General features: G+C 36.2%; 5 protein-coding genes and 1 non-coding gene across 8 annotated transcripts; 2 read left to right on the top strand and 4 right to left on the bottom strand.

Annotated features, from left to right (window-relative positions):
- TRNAE-CUC lies at positions 31-103 on the bottom strand. Its single transcript has one exon. It is a non-coding gene; the product is annotated as a tRNA-Glu (tRNA).
- On the bottom strand, positions 1,053-1,703 carry LOC18614326 (21 kDa protein). The gene has a single exon (XM_007052039.2). It carries the CDS (start codon positions 1,701-1,703, stop codon positions 1,053-1,055), a length of 651 nt encoding a protein of 216 aa, XP_007052101.2.
- LOC18614325 (IRK-interacting protein) lies at positions 2,912-6,152 on the bottom strand. Of its 2 annotated transcripts, none has more exons than XM_007052035.2 (3): positions 6,015-6,152; positions 5,425-5,481; positions 2,912-4,491 (listed from the first exon to the last, which is right to left on the bottom strand). In XM_007052035.2, exon 3 carries the CDS (start codon positions 4,423-4,425, stop codon positions 3,157-3,159), a length of 1,269 nt encoding a protein of 422 aa, XP_007052097.2. In that variant the 5' UTR covers positions 4,426-4,491; positions 5,425-5,481; positions 6,015-6,152; the 3' UTR covers positions 2,912-3,156. The 2 variants fall into 2 exon arrangements, with proteins under 2 accessions (XP_007052097.2, XP_007052098.2); XM_007052036.2 differs by having other exon boundaries at positions 5,939-6,016.
- On the bottom strand, positions 7,294-10,810 carry LOC18614324 (protein NRT1/ PTR FAMILY 7.2). 2 transcript variants are annotated; one of them, XM_018116467.1, is made up of 6 exons: positions 10,462-10,810; positions 10,295-10,351; positions 10,019-10,142; positions 9,059-9,276; positions 8,346-8,908; positions 7,294-8,265 (listed from the first exon to the last, which is right to left on the bottom strand). In XM_018116467.1, the coding sequence occupies exons 1-6, from the start codon at positions 10,516-10,518 to the stop codon at positions 7,389-7,391; spliced, it is 1,896 nt and encodes a 631-aa protein (XP_017971956.1). In that variant the 5' UTR covers positions 10,519-10,810; the 3' UTR covers positions 7,294-7,388. The 2 variants fall into 2 exon arrangements, with proteins under 2 accessions (XP_017971956.1, XP_017971962.1); XM_018116473.1 differs by having other exon boundaries at positions 9,074-9,276.
- On the top strand, positions 11,108-14,901 carry LOC18614323 (probable tRNA N6-adenosine threonylcarbamoyltransferase, mitochondrial). Its single transcript, XM_007052033.2, has 13 exons — positions 11,108-11,559; positions 11,625-11,669; positions 11,766-11,840; positions 11,917-12,013; positions 12,139-12,229; positions 12,404-12,453; positions 12,861-13,051; positions 13,197-13,282; positions 13,378-13,453; positions 13,580-13,663; positions 13,768-13,882; positions 14,114-14,202; positions 14,312-14,901. Exons 1-13 carry the CDS (start codon positions 11,284-11,286, stop codon positions 14,441-14,443), a joined length of 1,407 nt encoding a protein of 468 aa, XP_007052095.2. The 5' UTR covers positions 11,108-11,283; the 3' UTR covers positions 14,444-14,901.
- On the top strand, positions 14,991-17,732 carry LOC18614322 (DNA repair protein RAD51 homolog 3). The gene is made up of 9 exons (XM_007052029.2): positions 14,991-15,219; positions 15,478-15,582; positions 15,926-16,048; positions 16,160-16,193; positions 16,277-16,347; positions 16,433-16,659; positions 16,796-16,927; positions 17,158-17,224; positions 17,382-17,732. The coding sequence occupies exons 1-9, from the start codon at positions 15,108-15,110 to the stop codon at positions 17,555-17,557; spliced, it is 1,047 nt and encodes a 348-aa protein (XP_007052091.2). The 5' UTR covers positions 14,991-15,107; the 3' UTR covers positions 17,558-17,732.

Raw genomic sequence — 19,799 nt, 5'->3', positions numbered from 1 at the left:
TACCGCGCTCAGAAAAAGAAAAAGTAGGACTTCCGTTGCCGGGACTTGAACCCGGGTCTTTCGGGTGAGAGCCGAATATCCTGACCAACTAGACTACAACGGAATTGTTGGAAGCGTAATCCTATAATAAATTATTTTTATACTTAATACTATATAAATTTTATACACCATAAAATCAAATATTCTCTATCTCATTAATAAATAAATTTAAAATTTATAAACATTAAAAATAAATACTCATAATTTTAAAATATTTATTTAAAAAAATTTGACTTTAAACTTTATATGTTTATCAAATAATACTCTATAACTAAATAATAATGTATAAATAATATAAAGGGAGGATATATCAAATATAAACTCTTTTTTATTATTCGAATTTATCTAGTGGTATTGTGCATTTTATCATGTAAAAACAATTATACTTAATTTAATCAATCTAATGAACTCACACCTATGTTGATGGAAAAGAGTGACAAATAAATAGAGTAACTAATTTCTTGTCTCAATCTTTAAAATGGGGATTTTGAATCAAAGTAAAAAGAATAAAATTTCAATCAAATTAGGAGCCTATGAAATAGTTGTAATTGTAACTTTGCAATTAAAAAATTAAATTAAAACTTTGAAATGTGCATTACGTAATTTGAAAGGTTAACAGGACCTAAAACGAGCAACTTGAGGATCATAATAATAATGGATATTTAATTTAATTTATTTTTAAAATATAAAAAAGATTTCCAAATTAATGTGATAATATCTTGTTTAACTAAAAAGTAAGGGCAGACTTTTGATTAAAGAGGAAGATAAGGGGAGAAGTTTTGATGAAAAAGCAAAGCGAGTCATTTTTCTTCTTTTAAACTGAGAAAAATAAGTCACCTTTTCGATTTTCATGATTTAGCATTAAATCAGGAATAATCTTATTTAACAAAACTTGATATTCACACTTTGATTGAATAGAACATATCATGTATCCACATTACATTAAGACGAGAAATGAAACCCTACTAACAGGAGACAGGCAGGCTCTCAAATCCTCGAAGGATTGGCCAGCCTTACGGCTTCGGCTTCTTGGTGGCAGGAGTACCATACCTTGCAGCATATCGGTGAAACAAGGCCAACGAGTTGCTTGTTAGTTGTTCAACGTTCATGACCTTGCCCTTAATGGTGGCCTTCATCTTACTCATCCTATGCCCCGGGAACTGATCCACGCAGCTGCTAGCATCAGTTAGGGCGGCACTAACCCAAGTCTCAACATTATTCATGTGCCAAAACACGTCATCAGTCATGACCGCAGCTTTCGAATCCAATCCGCGGAGCTCTCTGATTGATTGGCTTAGCTGGTTTACGCTGTCATCTATTTGTTGCAAGCAATCTCTCACGACTGGATACTCCCTAGCTTTCATTGCCTCGAGCTCTTTAGCCACTTTCAACATGTATGACCTTGTGTAACGGGCCTTGTACAGGCTCACCGTCAAGGCGACTTGGGCCAGTTGCTGTGCGTTTCGAATCCTGGAGTTGGCGTGGCCGGAGAGGCTTTTGATGCATAGGGCTGGATAGCGGGTGGTCTGACACGAGGACTCGATAAAGGTCCTGGCTTCGGGATGCCTAGGATGTCTCGGTCTAGCCATGGATGGCTCAAATGTGCCAGCAATGCGAAAGATGAAAAGAAAGAAGAGCACAAGGGAGAGGCTGTGTTGCGCCATTGGTCAATGCTCAGCTGATAGTTGAAAACTAAGACTTGAGCGAAAGATAAGAGGTGAGCACACTAGATATAGAAGACGAGAGAGCGCTTGTCACATGCTAAGCTTGCTAGCTTGCAATTTACGTGAATTAAGATTAAATAATTGTGTAACGAGGTAGCGAAGGAAGCAGAATAAGATAAGAATATTTTATGAATAATTGTCTGTCAGATTATGTTAAAACTGCCACTGAGCGCGCATTGTTTAGAGCTTCGTAGAACTACGACAATGTAATAACAAAATTTTAGTACAAAGATAATCCCAATTCGACCTTACAACGTTTGTAACATGTTATGGAACAAGAGCACGTGAAAAATGTCGTTCTGACTTTTTTGGGTTCATAAATATTTTTGACTATAAGACGAAGTAAGTCCATTTGGTTGCGTTGGGTGGTTTGATTGAGCAAAAAGGACGGATTGCGATAGCCCTCTTGCCATAAAGGACTACTTTTTCTGGGAGCCATGGGGCTGAGGACTGAGGAGAACCGGCGATGCCCACGGCCGACTGCAACATGATCCTTCGTTTAAGGGACCCATGATTTTATAGGCAAGTGGGGACACCTCTAAAATCACGTGATTGAGTGGTTTCTCCGCAAAATCAAGCCTAATCAATCAAAGGTGTAGCTTTCCTGCAGGATGAATCTTGGAATATATTTTAAACGATATCCTCTATCATTATACTCATAGTGTTTATCCGTAATGTTTATCAGCCTTACCCACGGTCAACATGGCCTCTGATTACACGTGCTACTAATTTAAACCTGAAATGGACCGATAATCTCTACTTTGATTTTGTGAATTGTTCTTTATTTAGGGAATGAGACTTACTTTCAAGATTCAACAAATTTCAATGCGTAAAATGGGGTTTACAAGGCAAAACTTGACTAGGCTTATTGTCCAACAAAAGGGGAAAAGAAAATATTAGGCCTAGCATAATACAAAAAATGGCTGCTCATTGCCTAAACAACTATCTGCAATAAAAAATGGCTGCTCCTAGATATCTTATAGCTATCCAGTCACATAGAACAAAAAATGGTAGTATTAAACCTGAAATGGATACACTGAAGATCACAGAAGCTTTATGATAAATCATTACCTTCAAAGTCATGACCTCTTCCTGACATTTACTATGCGGTAATCTAAGGTAACCATGTGCAAAAACAAAGAAATGGATGATTGCTCAAATCATGGTCAAGATGTTGCATTCTCTTACGCAATCAAAGCCACAAGTGCGGTTATGCCATGCAAAGCAAACACTGACAGGAAATTGGTCAAAAAAAAAATGAAGAGCTCCTTATATCGTGATACAATTACTACAATTACCAAAGTACAGCAATAACAATACAGCACAAAGAAAAACAGCACACTATATATATAAATACTCCATATTGGAACAAAGGTTTTCGAAGTGCTGGTAATTACTCGTTAACCTTCATTCCAGAAAGATAAACTCGGCTCTGAATGACACTGCCACCAATCCAAAAGCCAGGCATGACCATTAGCCCAACCTTAGGCTTCTGATCATTTTCATCCATTATCAAATTCTTCACTACACTTTCCATATAAACCTCTGAGAATTCACTTCCCCTTTTAACTTGAAAGACTTTCACAATAGGGTCGAATGAATAAGCTAGCCTGTGCAAAAGCCAAATAGATTTAGCCAATTTTAGAAAGGCTTGGTAAAATGGAGTCCTAGGATGGCCACCCCCCATTACATAATTCCGCTGGTCTAAATTTCCAAAGAATGAAGCTTCCATCTTTGGATGAACAACCACTAGGTACTTGCTCCGGCAAAACTTCCCAAAGATGGAATCAGGATTCTGGCCCAACATGTCCAAAGGGTCCATCTCCCTCAAAGCCAGATATTGGTGGAAGAAGCTCTCTTTAGTGACTGTAAGATTATCTAATTTAATGGAGAAATTCTCCTGTTGAAACCCACTGAACATCCTCTGGCATATGTGGGACTCAAATGCATATTTTTTGTGAGCTCTCTTGGCATAAACAACATTGGGCTCAATTGAGTCAGTGGCAGCATCAAGGTCCCAGCCAGCAGCTTTCATCATGTTGATCAATGGTTTAGAGAAATCATGAATAGCTTTGAAAGCAGATTCAACAGCTGATGTGAAGAGCTCAGGAGTCAAATCCACAGGAAAGAATCCATTTTCTTCTCCTGAGCCTTCAGATTCCTTCATAGACAAGCCCCTGAGCTTTATATTCTTTTCCAGTTTCACTCTCTTCTGGTTTGCCTCTTCAATTAGCTGCTGCAACTGATGAATCTCAGAATCCTTATTCTGAATTTCAGACTGGAATTTCTTTACCATAACCTCATAGGTTTTCAGCAGGCTCTGCTGTTCTTGGATCTCTGCAGCTAAGCGAGAATCCTGAGGAGAAACGCACACTGGCTTGGGGTTGTTTTCTCTGTAGAAGTGCTTAAGTTCAGATAGATTCTTCAGCTCAGAAATTACAAGCTTATCAGCAGCTTGGATTTTTTCAGGGTCATAGGGAGTATGAGCAGTTTGGAGCTGAATATAAGCTGACTTGAGAGAGGAGATGTTCGTAAATAATTTAGTTATCAGAGCTTCCAAAGCTTCTGGATTCTGGTTCGTGGTGTCTTCCATAGGTTGAGGGTGGACTTTTTGGTTATTGCTGTCACGGAGTTGAGTATCTTTTGCCCCCGTCGGTAGCATAGCTGTTACCAACCCAGGGGATACTTGAAATGGAATCTTTCAGAGAAAATACTGCTACCAGAACACCTGCAAGTTTTGAGGACTTTATTAATGGCATCTGCCAGGTATTAAAAGGGAAGTAAACCTTATGCAACTTTTAAGGTATATCGCACGAAAACATTAACATGAAATTAAGTATATAAAACCACCTGGCTTTCAGCATGCTCTCTTATTCTAGCCATTATAAAAATCTGTATGAGAATTAAATCTGGATGCAATATAAAAATCTCCAACAATCTCTATACATTATAAATTCAACAAGGTTCTTAGTTTCAATTCTAACTTCTGGTCTATCCACATAATTACTTCATTGGTCTTGGAAATTATAAACAACAGAAGAATGAGTTTCCCACTTTTAAGATATATCTCAGACACAATAGAGGCTCAAAATACTGTTGAAATTGCATGGCTGGGCTGGGCCATCTGACACGCACACCGGTTATTGAAAGCCAATATTCATCATAAATAGGAGTTTCTGGTACAACTAATTGCCAAAGCTTTGCAAAAATAAGGACAAAGTTCTAAGACTAACATCTATCTTTTAAATCAAGAACAATGCCCAACAAAGAGAGGAAAAGAAGCCACTAAAATAGTTTTCAAACAGTGAGAAATAGAAGAAACAAGGCAGCAACTAAACCAGGGCTGCTCTTATATAATAGCATGTCGAGACATAGTACATCCAAAACAAACAGGATTGAACTGCTAGATTAATAGAGGAGAGGGAGATCCATGTACGATGGATGACAATGCATCGTGGTAATATATCATTATCACAAAATATGAAATATACACATTTCATAACACTTGACTATGAAGACATCTTTATACAATGTCATTGCAGGGAGAAACAATAGGAAATCAAAGAACAACACTGGATAAAAGACCAAAATACATGAAACAGCCTCACGAGAACAAGCACTACTGTGGCATGTATACAGAAATGACAGGACCTGAGGGTACCTGAAAAGATCACGAGCCCTCTTCAGGATATATCCAGCAAACATAATACCCTTCAACCTGAAACAATAGTAATAAATAAATTAAAGATCTTTTCTGTAAAATGATAGATTAAAACAATAGCAATAAATTATAAAAAAAAAATTCAGCAAAAAATAACTCCGTCCTTCGTCATTGAAGTCCATCTCATAGGCACAGACCTCAGCTTTAGAAATAAATAATAAGATTTTGAATAAATTAATCATAAAGAATCAAAGGCCCACTCTGAATTCTTCAATAACTAATGCGATTCCGATGCATGATCACATACATCAAGCAACGATGCATCATTCGGGAGGGTAAATAACACGTTTTTAATCAACAAACTCTTCAGCTAAACAAGATTCAAGCAAATCAAAACGGTAACGACATAAATATTAATGTTAAATGCCCTTACTTTAAAGAGAAAAAGCAAGAAATTGAAACTTCAAACCTAAGATGGTACAGTACTATAAGACCAAAAATGACCACAGTTTACCCGGTAAAATCTTGGTTTGCTAGTGTATATACCCAGCTTTCTCGGGAAACAAACAGGCGTGGAAGAGGAAATTTACCTGACCGGAGATTTCGCCGGACGAAATGGGGAATATTTTCAGACACAATAAAGGGGACAGCGATAGCGAAGCAACCTTCGAATAGGAAAACTTTGGTAAAGTGTTTTCTGGTCGTAGGTCCACGGTCCACCAGACAAGACAAAGCAAGCCCTATGATGGGGTAACTATTTATTTATTTTTTATTGTTTGTACTGTTTCTGTTATCCAACTTAACTGTTTAAATACCTTTTTTACCATTAATAGAAAAAAGTTCTTTAGAAATACTAGTACCTTTTGTTTTTGGAGAAATAAAGATTCAATAATCTCTCGCCTGAATGAATATTCATTTTTGACATAATATGAAAATTAAGAGAAACCCTTTGATCTATCATACATTTTTTTCTAATATTTATGTTCTTTATTTTTTTTGGGCAAGATAATATTGATGTTTAATGATTTTTATAAAAATAATCAAATAAAATTGAATACTATTAAAAATAAAGTAAGAATTATGCATGTAAACAAATAATTTTAAAATAAAAAACAAAGATTGAACAATTATATATTGAGATCGATAGAATACAACTTTTTTTTCAAATTATTTTATAATTAAACTATTTCACTTTTACTATCAAAATACAAGTTCAAAATTTTAGAATAGGAAAGATATCATAAATTAATGTATTTAGTTACATAATATGTAAATATGTTACAAAATTTCACATTAGATAAATGAAGAAGTTATAGGTTTATAAACATAAACCAAAATTTGATACTATGCCAAGTGCTTCAATAAGTAAAGTATGGAGGGTGACTTGACTCGCAACGAGTGAGAAATAATATTACATAATTTTATATCGAATAAATAAATGAAAAGATTTAAAGTATTTAATGGTGATTCTACTCAATAATAAATTAATTTTTTGTAATGATGACATGTATATATTTATACTATATATAAAAAGAAGTCTATACGGGCGTCCACACTTGGCCACATGGAAGCTTTAAGAGGGGTTATGAAGCTTAAACAAGGCTTCCAATGGAACTCCCAAAGTTTGTCATGTGGATTCTAGAGGAGGAGAGTTGTGCTGCGTTTGATGAGTGGATTGCATCTTGAGAGTTATAAGTTGGGCAGGCCGTGTGCAACGCACAGGTTTATCTCTAGTTATTTTGAAAAAACATTATGAGGATGATGTTGCACTTATTTTTGTATTGCTTTTATTTTTTAAAAAAATTTATAGATATTAATGTATATATGCTCAAAAAATGGTAGTAGATATATATCAATACTATATTGGAAACTTCTTTTATAAGCGTAAAGCTATTTTGACGGATGTCACATAAATCCTCCTTTTGGAACAGGAAACAGATCTTTGGCCAAAAACAGAAAACAGCTCAAGCTTCACTGGCTTGATGTCTAGCCTCCATTTCTACCCCTTCAGCTCTCTTCTCAAAAGATACGGGATTATACCGCTTAGCGCAAGCAACAAAAAGGGCCAAGTTAAGTGCAGCCAATGCAGCTAACAAAAAGAAGTATCTATCCAAATGTCCAGCATTCAGATCCGGCGGAACCCAACCAGGCTTCCCATTCTTAGATGTAATTGCCATCACTGCTGCCAAAATTATGCTACATATGTAACTACCCATTGCTGAAGAGTACATGGACAACCCAATTCCCAAACTTTTCAATCCATCTGGTGTTTGGGATGCAAAAAATTCCATTTGGGCAACATATATCAATGCTTCAGACACTCCCACGAGCACATACTGTGGAGTCTGCCAGAAAATGCTTAAAGCACTTGTCTCTTCACCATTGTGGTTAGCATATTTTAGTCTTTGCTGCTCAACGGTGCCTGCAATTATCATGGACACCATGGCGATGGCTATACCGATCCCTATTCTTTGTAGCCCGGATGGAGGCTTAGGCTCTCTTTTTGTCAGTCTGACATATAAAGGAACCATGAGTTTGTCGTACAATAGAATGAAAGCAGATGTGCTTACGATGTCAAATGCAAACATACTGGCCGGAGGGATGTGAAAGTTCGAGATTGTTGTGTCCATGGCAGCTCCTTGCTCGACAAAGAGGGAAAGCATTTGTACGAATACCACAGAGGATAAAATGGAGCAGAGCCATATTGGAAGTAATCTTAGTATGCACTTCACTTCTTCAACTTGTGTGATGGTGCAAAGATACCATGGATTTGCTGTTTCACCCTTGTTTGTTAGCAAGAAAATGTCTTGGGGGGTGATAATGGCAGCTCGATCAAGAAATCTGCCATTCAAAACAGAATTACAGATGACATTAAGATCCTAACTGAAAAACCACACAAGATGTTCAAACAAAACCCTTACTTGAAGCCATCAGTGTGAAGAATTCTTCTGACACCATTATTTTTGTCTTCCTTTCTTTGAACTTCATAAAGCCCTTCCACATCTGAGGGTACTTGAAGGTTTATTTTCCTCATGGAAGCTACTATCACCTGACAGAACTTGGAGATGGGGTTTCCAACAGTCTTGAAGTGTCTGTACCTAAAAGTCCCACACAATAGCAACGAAAATGCCACCATTGCACAAGTGGCACATATCCAGAACCCCAGGATCCAGTTGCCAGTGTTCTGTACATATACCAATACAGTCTCAGCAACCAAGGATCCCAGGTTTAAGGCCACATAAAAATAACTATAAAATGAATTTTTTGATTGCTTTTCTTCATCATCCTCCTCATCGAACTGGTCAGCTCCAAATGCAGCAAGTGCAGGTTCAGGGGCTCCATTACCTAAAGCAATCAGATAGATTGCTACATAAAATATTGCAATTTCAGCTGGAGAATGAGGTTCACATAACTGTCCTAGTTTGCCACAACCTTGAGGTTTTAGTAGAAACAATTGCGTCACCAAGGATAGTGCTACCAACCCCTGTGCAAAAACAAGGAAAAACAATTAAAAACAGTTGAATGTCTACATAATAAGGCTGTTAATATGCTCATAAACTGGCTTAGATTAAAAATAGGTGGTTTTGTCAAAGAAAACAGAAATGGAAAAGATAAACCCGTGAAGGTTGCTTACAATAAGGTAGAGAACCTGAAATGTGACACATGTCAGGTATCTTCCCAAGTAGGAATCACTGAGAAAAGCACCCATAAAAGAGAAAAGATAAACAGTTCCCATCCATCTGCTAAATGTGTCTGCTGCCTCTGCATTAGTGTGCCTTAGAACAGACTTCGAAAACAGAACCAAATTCACCTCCACTGCAGCAAATGCAAGCGTAGCAAGTCCTTGATTCACTGTTAGGCAACAGTACATAAAACCCAATTATGTGAGCATTGTAACTCAGAAGTGGTCAAGATAAAATAACAGAATCTCCTTGGTTTTATGGTGCATATGGTCAATATTAAGTTCTAATTGTTTTTTTTTTTTGAAAAGCTGTTTTATTAGCATCAAGCCTTCATGCCATCTAAAGTCTTCAGAACTTTGCTAAGGACTTTTGCTGGCATAATAAAGAGGCTTGTGCATAATTAATGTACAAAAAAGCAGCAGCACTGCCTGACGAAAATGGGAGCAGTTTCTTCCCTAAGCTGAGCTAAAAAACAAAAGAAAGCTCTCTACCCTTATCCTAAGACCTGTGTGGTGCAGAGAAAGGTATAAGCGCAGAGAACCTTTAATACATCAAAACTGCCGCGAACCCAAAAATCAGTATGGCAGTTGACAATAACCGAACAAGCAAATCACCTAAGTTCTAATTGTTAGAGTGTCTTATCAGAGATAGATTGTCAATTCTCCTGATTATCAGCTAATCACACATAAAACATCCCAGATTCTCAGTGGTAAAGTTTCACTTCATTTCTTGATACTTATCATTTGCTGTAATACATATCTGTGGAGTGATGAGAACAATTTTGGCCAGTTGTTGACAAAACTAGCATTAACTGTGAAGTTGATATATTCAATTAAATGGATATTTATCAAATCCGAGTCTGAACTGCGGAATCCTTATTTATACTTCACAGTTTTTCATTTGCTTCTTACCTAGTATAAACATTGCACATCTCCATCCTCCAGTTCTCCCTTTCGTGGCTGGCTTGCCATGGCGATCAAGCGATCCATCCTTTGTGCACGCATTTTCATCAGGTCTCTTTCTTTCGTCATTTGACTGATCAGGCCCAACCATCATCCATGCAACCCAAGAGTAGAAGAAAGAAACAGAGAAAAGGAAAAAAAAAAAAAACCCAGAACAGGGGAAGTCGTACTCAGATCAACAAAAGCAGGAGAAAACAGCGAAACAGAAAACTGTTACCAACGTACCTCAATAACATAGCTAACTGAAGAAGCAGAGCAGGATGGTTGCCTTGTCTCCATATCCTGGTACGACATTCAAGCAGAAAAAGGAAGAGGATATGAACATTCAATAGAGTTTTGAGAAGATAAATAAAGGTTGTATCCGCATTAAATGACAGTTCCTTTTTCCTGACCTTGCTGGTTTGGCATGACCATTGTTGCATGAAAACATGGCACAAGACGATGTTCATTGTTCACTCCAGATTTCCTGTCAGGATGCTCTGCATTCGAGGTTTGACAACTGGAACTGATTGGATTTGCTTTCCTTGTCACGCATTTCCTTTCAAAGTTTTGTTATAACTAAGATTTGTAGTCAGAACTTCACTTTTATTGTTCCACGCACAGTTAGCATCTCAATACATAAACTTAAATAGGCTGCTCAATTTTTGTAAATGGCTGGAAACCAAGATTTACAGATAAGAAGTCATACAAATAATAAATGTAGAAGCTAAAGTTGTAATATTCATTAAATTCAAGCATTTAAGATCAATTAATTTCGTTTTATCCTCTTGGAAATGGGTGCTACTTAAATGCTCTTTTTGTAATTCATGTATGGAAAATGAAAATCTCATTTTGTGTGAGTTCATTATATTGCATTGGAAAGGCTTGGATATGATGCAATAATTCAATTCTTACTTATTACTTGAAAAAAGAAATGTATTTGTACAAATTATAGTATGGTATTTGCCTCCCACTAATTAATTCAAAAAGAGCAATAATTATGTTTTTCTTTATTCTTCTTTTTTTATTTCTAATATGTAGTATAAAGAACAAGCAGATGTCTATAAAGCTACAACGACGTCGTTTTAGGTCCAAAAACCTGGAATGCGGTGTCGTTTGATACATAACGGAGTGACAAACGATGACCTCCTTCTTGAATCATCGTTCGTTCGTAATCTTTTCTCTAACTGGCTAAACAGCTGTCTTCTCCCCTTCATCTCTCTCGGTCTGGTAACATGTCTTCACTGTTAACACTACCTTCAACATTTTCCCGCCTAAATTTAGTCCCGAAATCTTTAATAACAATTCCCTTCGCATTTAAATCTCTCAATTTACTAAAATCCCACAAGCAACAGCAAGCAAGATCCTTGAATTCTCCTCGGCTTTCTTCACTCAATTCTTTCACAACTCATTTCTCCACTTCGAGAAGTTCCGTTTCGCCCAAACCCTTTCATGATGATTTGGTTGTTCTTGGCATCGAAACGAGTTGCGATGACACAGCAGCGGCTATCGTGAGTACCTTTTTTTTTTCTTTACGGTTTTTTTTTTAATTTTTAATACGTTGGGTGAATCTCAGGTGAGAGGCAATGGCGAAATTCTCAGCCAAGTTGTGTCTTCTCAGGTAAGTACTTATTCTCTGAGCTGCAAGTTTGTCATTATTTCAAAAAAGGAAAAAAGTTTATGGCTGTTACTCACTTAAACTATCGACCATATCAAGGCAGATTTGCTAGCTCGATATGGAGGCGTTGCGCCTAAAATGGCTGAAGAAGCACACTCACAAGTCATTGATCAGGTATCACATCTAAATATAAGGTTTTTTTTTTTAATTTCAATGCAAAAATAAATGGCATTTTGATTATCAAGTGCAGGTTGTGCAAGAAGCACTTGATAAATCTGGTTTGACTGGAAGGGACCTATCTGCCGTTGCTGTTACTATTGGACCTGGTTTAAGTCTTTGCCTTCGCGGTAATTGTGAATATTGTTTTGTTCTTTTTAACTGATCTATATTGTTCATTCTTCATCGGTGCTTCAAACTGCTGGCGAAGTCACCCTTCCCTTCATGGCCTATTTTGATGCAAATTTCTGTACAGTTGGTGTGCAGAAAGCTAGGAGAGTTGCTGGCAGCTTCAATCTACCAATAATCAGTGTACATCACATGGAGGCTCATGCTCTAGTAGCCAGGTATTGAAGCAATGACTATCTATAGAATAGAATGTGGACTGCACTGCTAAACGGGTAGCATCCACTTATGGCATGCTAAAAATTAGCCATACATTGTTTCACTTCAAGAAAAATGGTGTGCTTTTTTAATACCATACGTTTATCAGTATGTGACATTCTTCCTTCTTTATCTAGGCTGATAGAAAAGGAGTTGCAATTTCCTTTCATGGCACTGCTTATATCAGGTAAAAAATTCTGGTTCTGTGGCATATGTGTCTCTTATGCTCACTGCATTCATATGTTTGCTTGCAAGCTAGTTAGGGAGACAGAGGGGAAGATAGAGAGATGTGTGTAGCCTAGTCTTTACATATAATGGCTGTAACAACATCATGGGCTACAAAGTATTATTCTGCAGTATTTTGTAACTCAGGGTAATTAAAGTTTTGTCACCTAAAATTTTCCGCTTCACATAAGATATGGAATACTGAAATTTATTGGCTAATAACTCAAAAGGAAATGCCTTTTGATCTGATCAAGAAATTCTATGATTATACGTGACATGGACAAATCATAAATGTAGTTATACTACCTGCTATATTCTTGTGGCTTTGTGGGTTACAAGCATTGGTGATTGCACTTGTGTTTCTTGTAGGAGGACACAATCTTTTAGTTCTTGCTCATGATCTTGGCCAATACACTCAACTTGGGACAACTATAGATGATGCAATTGGTGAGGCCTTTGACAAGACAGCAAAATGGCTTGGCCTTGATATGAGGAAGAGTGGTGGGCCAGCTGTTGAGCAAATTGCTCAAGAGGGTGATGCAGAATCAGTTAGATTCTCAGTAGGTCTTTCCCTTGAGAACTGTATTGACCTTTACTGGAATGTATTTTTGATGGTTCAGTTTAACAAGTTTTTAAAGTATGGTTTTTATCTTTGCTTTGAGTAGTTGTGTCCTAAGTTTCACAGTATGATTTTTTTTTTTTCAGATTCCAATGAAACAGCATAAAGATTGCAATTTCTCATATGCTGGTCTAAAGACCCAAGTGAGGCTAGCAATTGCATCCAGAAATATGTATGTAGACCATGCCATTACCTACCGTAATTGATGATTGACTTTTCCCCTTTGTTATCTCATGGTGAATTCTACTTGATTCCCATTTGTTGAAGTGAAGCTAAGGTTCCCATTTCATGCGCAAGTAGCCAAGACAGGAGTTCCCGAGCTGATATTGCTGCCTCTTTTCAGGTCACATATTTTTCCTTTTCCCTTTTTCTTTGTATGACAGTCTTAATTCTAGAATCAGCACATTAAGTTGATAATTCCAAACTATTTTTCTTGATTTTCTCTGAGCTCTTAAAATCCATACTGCAGCGAGTTGCAGTATTACATCTAGAAGAAAGGTGTGAACGAGCAATTGAATGGGCATTGAAGATTGAGCCTTCCATAAAGCATCTGGTGATGCAAATTACAATTTGTTAATTTATTTACTCCTGATAGTATCGAGTGCTTAATATTTAATCTGCCACTCGATGTATGATGACCTTGTTCATATCGTGCAGGTAGTATCTGGAGGTGTAGCATCAAATCAATATGTTAGGGCTCGATTGGATCAGGTTGTTAAGAAGTATAGTCTGCAGCTTGTCTGTCCCCCTCCTAAACTTTGCACTGACAATGGTTAGTCATATTCTGTAATTTTTGGTCAACCTTATAAAATTTTAAAAAACTAGGCATATGATAGTTTGTGCATTTGCCTATATGCGTGTGTGTTTAGATAGATAGATAGATAGATAGACATGCTCAGATGCTCTATATAAAATCCTAACCCCAAGGTACAAACCTTGGGAACTTGCCTAGATGTGCTATATAAAAGTAGGCGACTAATGCTTTTATTTTCATGTGAAACAGGTGTGATGATTGCTTGGACTGGCATCGAGAACTTTCGTGTTGGAAGATATGATCCTCCACCACCTGCCAATGATCCAGAAGATTTCATGGTATGTGGGAAACATCTTATTGCATAAATTGTGCATGGTTATAGGCAGATATAATTTGATGTCACTCGAATTTTCATATTATAAAAGTTTCACGTTTGTGTTGCACCAGTATGATTTGCGGCCAAGGTGGCCATTAGGGGAGGAATATGCTGAAGGCAGAAGCGAAGCTCGTTCTTTGAGAAGGGCCCGGGTTCATCCATCACTTACATCTCTCGTACAAGCCTCCCTGCAACAACAATGATAAGGGTGTGCACATGCAAAAGCATCTCAGAGCTTACATCTCCATCCTGTTGATCTTCATGGAGATCCTTGAATAGTCTAAATGTCATAGTGGTCATTCAGCTTAACTTTCTGATGGTTAATGGAGGTTGTGGCTCCAGTGCAGAATACGAAGATGGGCATCGAACATATTCATGAAAGCCTCTGGGTTAAAGGCGCAAGCAATTATAAAGGGCATGTTGCCTCAATGCTTTATGTAAAATCTCATAAGCTTCGCACGGTATCTTTGTTGCTTTCTTACGACGTACATGTAGATAACGAGTTATGGGCCATTAAATTCCTTTTTTTTTCTATAAATTAACTTTTTTAATTTTTAACTGAAAAACAAGGAAGGTAGGATACAACACAAGAAAGATGGAAAATATAGTACATTGTAAGATCCTGAAATGATTAAAAATGTGATAATTGTATTTGGCATTACAGTTTTCAAGAGTAAAAAAGAAAACATTTTTACAGAAAATTCTTCCTCCATGGCCGAGCCCAAATGAGAAATTTAGGGTTAGCGACTATGTGGCTGGCTTGCCAGGCTAATCCCGCCAGGCCCACACAAGATCCGGCGGAGTTTTCCATCTTAAAAGCGTGCTCTTTTCAAGCTTTTATTGGGCGCCAAGCGAGGGAAGGTAGAGATGGAAATATGGAGGCTTCCTATCTCGGCATCGCAAAGAGGGAAGCTTATATCAGCTGGCTACACTACCCTATCTTCACTTTCTTCCATCTCTTCATCTGACCTTGCTCGAGGTTATAGATAAACTCTTTGCTTTCTTCTTTCCTTTCCTTGATACGATTTACCTATATTTAGCAATTCAAACCTACCAGCTGTTTGTTTTTAATGCCAATCCAACTTGAATTACTTGGCAAAACACCAAAGGACTCCTGCATTTGCCCCTATTTTTTCTATCGTTCCAACACTTGAACCTGAAAAGTTTCTTTGCTACGTGAATTGGTGTCCCTGCAGTGTTTTCTATTGTTCCTAACATTGTCTATCTTCTTATACAGAATCAAAAGTTTCAGAAAGTGAAGCTCTGGATATTCTGAAGTTTGCATCACATTCACATAGTGGGGGATCGGAAATGTCGAGTGGAAATTGTTCAATTTTTGAGGGTATTTATCATTTCTCTGCTATATAGAGCTTTCGTGAAGCCAAGCTTCTTTATATTTGGTGAAGTAGTAATGGGTTCCATTCGCAATGATGTTCATAGAAATTTGAAACTGTCCCTTTGGCATTTCTTCTTATTATTGCTCTTTCTTCGATTTCCATTGGTACAAAGGGAAAAAGAATCATTAGTTTATGCCTATATTGTTTTTCCTTCAATTCCCTTCGGTAAAAAGGAAAAACAATCATTAGTTTATGCCTATATGGTTAGTTGATCTTCTTATAGCTTCAGAGAAGTACTGTGTTGTTAACGTTGTTTCTTTTTTCTTATTTAATTCCATCTTTTGGCAGGTGCGCAGAATGCCTGGGATATGCTCCATGAAGAGGAGTCATTGGTGCACATAACTACATCCTCTGCAGATCTAGACAACATCTTGGGTGGTGGAATACATTGCAAAGAAGTTACTGAAATTGGTTGGTCTTACTCTCTTCTTCTTTGGACTAATTGTTAATTTTGTTTTAAAGCATATATAAATTGGTTAATGTTTTGTTAGTAAAGATGTTATCTTTTTCTGATTCTGATAGGTGGAGTCCCGGGCATTGGTAAAACACAGCTGGGGTGGGGATTGATGCGTGTTATCCAGGTTTTGCTTTCATGCTACATGAGATTTATTTTGGCATTAATTCTATCCTAATTTACAGGATTCAAATTGCCGTTAATGTTCAAATTCCTCATGGTTTTGGTGGCCTTGGTGGAAAGGCAATATATATCGGTAACTTTTATAAAACCACTGCTAGTTTCTGTACTGGTTTGCCATTAGGTTTAGGTTCCTGACATTGTGATCATATGATATTTAGATACGGAAGGCAGTTTTATGGTAGAGCGTGCTTTACAAATTGCTGAAGCGTGCATTGGAGACATGTCAGAATATAACAGATTCATAAGGAAGGATTTCCAAGCATGTGAAATCAGAATGCAACCAAAGGATATCCTTGGAAACATATTTTATTTCCGCATCTGTAGTTACACAGAGCAAATTGCCCTGATAAATTACTTAGACAAGTTCATTTCAGAACATAAAGATGTGGGTATAGTAGTAGTATGCTGGCTCCTATCCTTTTTTGTTGAGGCAATTTCTGTCTTGGGTCTTGTTTAGTTAAAAGTGCTGCTAATTACCTGCTTTAATTGATCAGTAAATAGATATAACATCATTGTTGCAGGTGAAGGTGGTTGTTGTGGATAGTGTTACCTTCCATTTCCGCCAAGATTTTGATGACATGGCCCTTCGGACTCGAGTTCTTAGTGGAATGGCTTTAAAATTGATGAAGCTGGCCAAAAAGTTCAGTTTGGCGGTAAAAACAAGTTTCTTCTCTTTGTAAAATTCATATTATTTCTTCCATAAAACCTTGTTCAATCTACTTAATCACAATGCATCTTTTTGGTATGCTGTTTTATTTTTCATTTTTATCGTGCTTATTACTATAATATGTTGTTTCAATCTTTGGAGTGTTTCAGAAGGTACATGAATGATTCCACCTTTGGTTGTGCATTTACTAGTTTCCAACGTACGCCCTTTTGGCAGGTTGTTTTATTGAATCAGGTGACCACGAAGCATACAGAAGGTTCCTTTCAATTAGCTCTTGCACTAGGTAATATTAACTCCCAATCATCTATGCCTCTCACTTAAACTCTTAGTTGCCTTTGCTGTTATAGTTTCTAAATGCATAGTCACAAACATATTTGTGTATTCTTGTCCATTTCCTTAGTTACAGTGCTTAACATGTGTAGTATAACCATGTTGAGTAGGTGATAGCTGGTCGCATACTTGCACAAATCGGATTGTTTTATACTGGAATGGTAATGAACGCTATGCATATATTGACAAGTCACCTTCTCTACGATCAGCGTCCGCAGCGTATTCTGTTACACCAAGGGGAATCAGGAATTCCTCCTCAAGTTGTAAACGGATCAGAATGATGTAAGATATAGATTGGACTAGACAAGGCTATACACAGTTTTCCATTTAAGCCTTCTCTCGCTTGATAAAAAAGACAAAACTAAGGTTTCCCATGCTTCTGAATGTATAATGTCATGTCACCTGTTATTCATTTAAACATGAAAAATATGCTTCATAGTGAAAGATTTCTCCTTTTGTTAGAGAATGGGTTTGTTAGAAAGTTATTTGTGTGGAGGTAACACATTAACCAAGTGACATCATGACTATTCAAATCTTAGCAAATTAAAAAGGTGAATATCATCTTCATTCTCAGCATGACATCTTGAATGATTAAAGAGCTTATGCAACCATTCCATCCACATAGTTTGAATTGAACCAACCTCATAAGGACAGAGATGGTATGACTGCTAGATGCATATAGCCATATACTCTAAACATTGGTCAAGTGTACTAAGTATATATGCACTTTAGGTGCAAATGGGATTTAGTTGAAATTTAAAAGAAATTATCAAAATTGATTTCAAGGCTTGTCTTTAATAGCCGTAATTTTTAAGAATTATTTCATTTTTGCCACTCGGTGTATTAAAAAGAATTATACAAATAGTCTTAGAAATATAATAAAGTCAATGTTTAATTTTGTTTTACACTTACGAAAGTAGATTATTAGACACATTCGAGTTGCAAATTGGTTGAATCTTAAAGTTTATATTTTGTAACAAATAGATTTTAAGGAATTTGAACATTTTTAGTAGATAGTGGGAATTCAAAATATTTATGATTATTTTTTGAATTTATATGTAGAACATAATATTTTTCTTACTCTTGATTTTTTTGCTTTTATTTTGTTTGTTTGATATGTCAAAATGATTGACAGCAAGTCCTATTAGGTGTCTCTTGTTAAGGGATACAACTCTTTCATTAAGACAATTCCATGTTTTAAAGATATCATATAGTATTGTTTCATTAATTATTTTATGAATTCATATCATAAGATATAATTTATAAGTTATAATATAAAAATATAACTTTTTATATCTAAACCTTTTAAGTATAAATATTTTATAATTTTTGGATTTAAAATATTTTTTTCAAATGTCATTTTGTTAACTTTTCACATGAAAAATCATCTTCAATTCAATAGTAATATTATGTAACATTATGTGATATTGATGTAATTTTTTATCTGAAAAAAAATATAATTTTTTATCTTCAATTTTTCATATAAAAAATTGTAATTTTTTATTTTAAAAATACGTCCAATCAATATGCAGATCTCATGTCTACTTACATTGCAATTAAACAGTGATTGAATGTGAACAATGAGCGTAGAATTGAAATTTGAGTGGCAGGAGCCCATCTTTTTGTAATCAAAACTTTTGCAAGATTTATGAACAAATATTCGATTCCAAGCAAGTTACATGTTCTTGACCAACTCCCACCCAACTTGGTCGAATTTTACTTCCCAACAACCTTCCACCTTTCATAAGCCATCGGTAACATTATTTCCCAGAGGCGGCTTAACTATTAAATAATGGTGACGGGAAAATAAGTAGTATTTTTCTTAAAAGTATTATTTTGATATTTGAATTTCAAATCTTATCAGCATCCATTTAGATATGCTTTTTCTAAACTTACGGCTTTGACTTCCAATTTGGGTCTGGGTTTCCTAATCTCATCATCGTAAACTAATTCATAATGTATCAACAAAGAATTTAAATTCTAATCGGATTCAGCATTCAAAGTTAGGATTCGTAACCGATTCAAAAAATGCTTTACTATGAATGGAAAAGTCACAATTTTCAGTAATAATAACTTTTCATGCTTAAATAATTGTACAAACAGTTAATTAGGTATTAAACTTCTTTTTTTTTTAAATCTTTAACTGAACCTAATTAATATCATTAACCCAAAAAAAATTAATCACTCAACTACTCTTTTAAAATACCCGAATTAAATCGAATTAACATCATTAATTGAAAAAATAAAACATCGCTTTACGATATAAGTGGTAAAATGAACAGTAAAGGGGACCCGAAAATGTCACTAAAATATTGAAGGAACATGATTTTTGGAGGTGAGCGACGACCTTCAAAAAGGAAATGATTTATGAAAAATTAAAAAGGAAAGTAAGAAAGAAACGAAAGGCAGAGAGAGCAATCTCAAATTCCTACCCACAGTCAACGGTGTAGATGTGGTCATCTTCGAATCTAACGGTCAGCTCAATCTACCTGTCCCTTAGTGTAGACGAGAAGATCAATGAGAGTTGG

This window comes from Theobroma cacao, chromosome 1 (assembly GCF_000208745.1).
Source record: "Theobroma cacao cultivar B97-61/B2 chromosome 1, Criollo_cocoa_genome_V2, whole genome shotgun sequence".
Taxonomy (NCBI): domain Eukaryota; kingdom Viridiplantae; phylum Streptophyta; class Magnoliopsida; order Malvales; family Malvaceae; genus Theobroma; species Theobroma cacao.
Note: the sequence above shows the minus strand (reverse complement) of the source record. Positions and strands in the feature narration are given on the sequence as shown.

What these genes read in the sequence shown, in the direction of transcription:
- LOC18614326 (XM_007052039.2), bottom strand. Translation starts at nt 1,703, where the DNA reads ATGGCGCAACACAGCCTCTCCCTTGTGCTCTTCTTTCTTTTCATCTTT.
- LOC18614325 (XM_007052035.2), bottom strand. Translation starts at nt 4,425, where the DNA reads ATGCTACCGACGGGGGCAAAAGATACTCAACTCCGTGACAGCAATAAC.
- LOC18614324 (XM_018116467.1), bottom strand. Translation starts at nt 10,518, where the DNA reads ATGAACATCGTCTTGTGCCATGTTTTCATGCAACAATGGTCATGCCAA. An exon ending in GGTCATGCCAAACCAGCAAG is followed by an intron (nt 10,352 to 10,461) that starts GTCAGGAAAAAG and finishes ATGTCGTACCAG; the next exon opens with GATATGGAGACAAGGCAACC. An exon ending in CTTCACACTGATGGCTTCAA is followed by an intron (nt 8,266 to 8,345) that starts GTAAGGGTTTTG and finishes TTTGAATGGCAG; the next exon opens with ATTTCTTGATCGAGCTGCCA.
- LOC18614323 (XM_007052033.2), top strand. Translation starts at nt 11,284, where the DNA reads ATGTCTTCACTGTTAACACTACCTTCAACATTTTCCCGCCTAAATTTA. An exon ending in GCCAAGTTGTGTCTTCTCAG is followed by an intron (nt 11,670 to 11,765) that starts GTAAGTACTTAT and finishes GACCATATCAAG; the next exon opens with GCAGATTTGCTAGCTCGATA. An exon ending in AGCCTTCCATAAAGCATCTG is followed by an intron (nt 13,664 to 13,767) that starts GTGATGCAAATT and finishes CATATCGTGCAG; the next exon opens with GTAGTATCTGGAGGTGTAGC.
- LOC18614322 (XM_007052029.2), top strand. Translation starts at nt 15,108, where the DNA reads ATGGAAATATGGAGGCTTCCTATCTCGGCATCGCAAAGAGGGAAGCTT. An exon ending in TTCATCTGACCTTGCTCGAG is followed by an intron (nt 15,220 to 15,477) that starts GTTATAGATAAA and finishes CTTCTTATACAG; the next exon opens with AATCAAAAGTTTCAGAAAGT. An exon ending in TCAATTAGCTCTTGCACTAG is followed by an intron (nt 17,225 to 17,381) that starts GTAATATTAACT and finishes CATGTTGAGTAG; the next exon opens with GTGATAGCTGGTCGCATACT.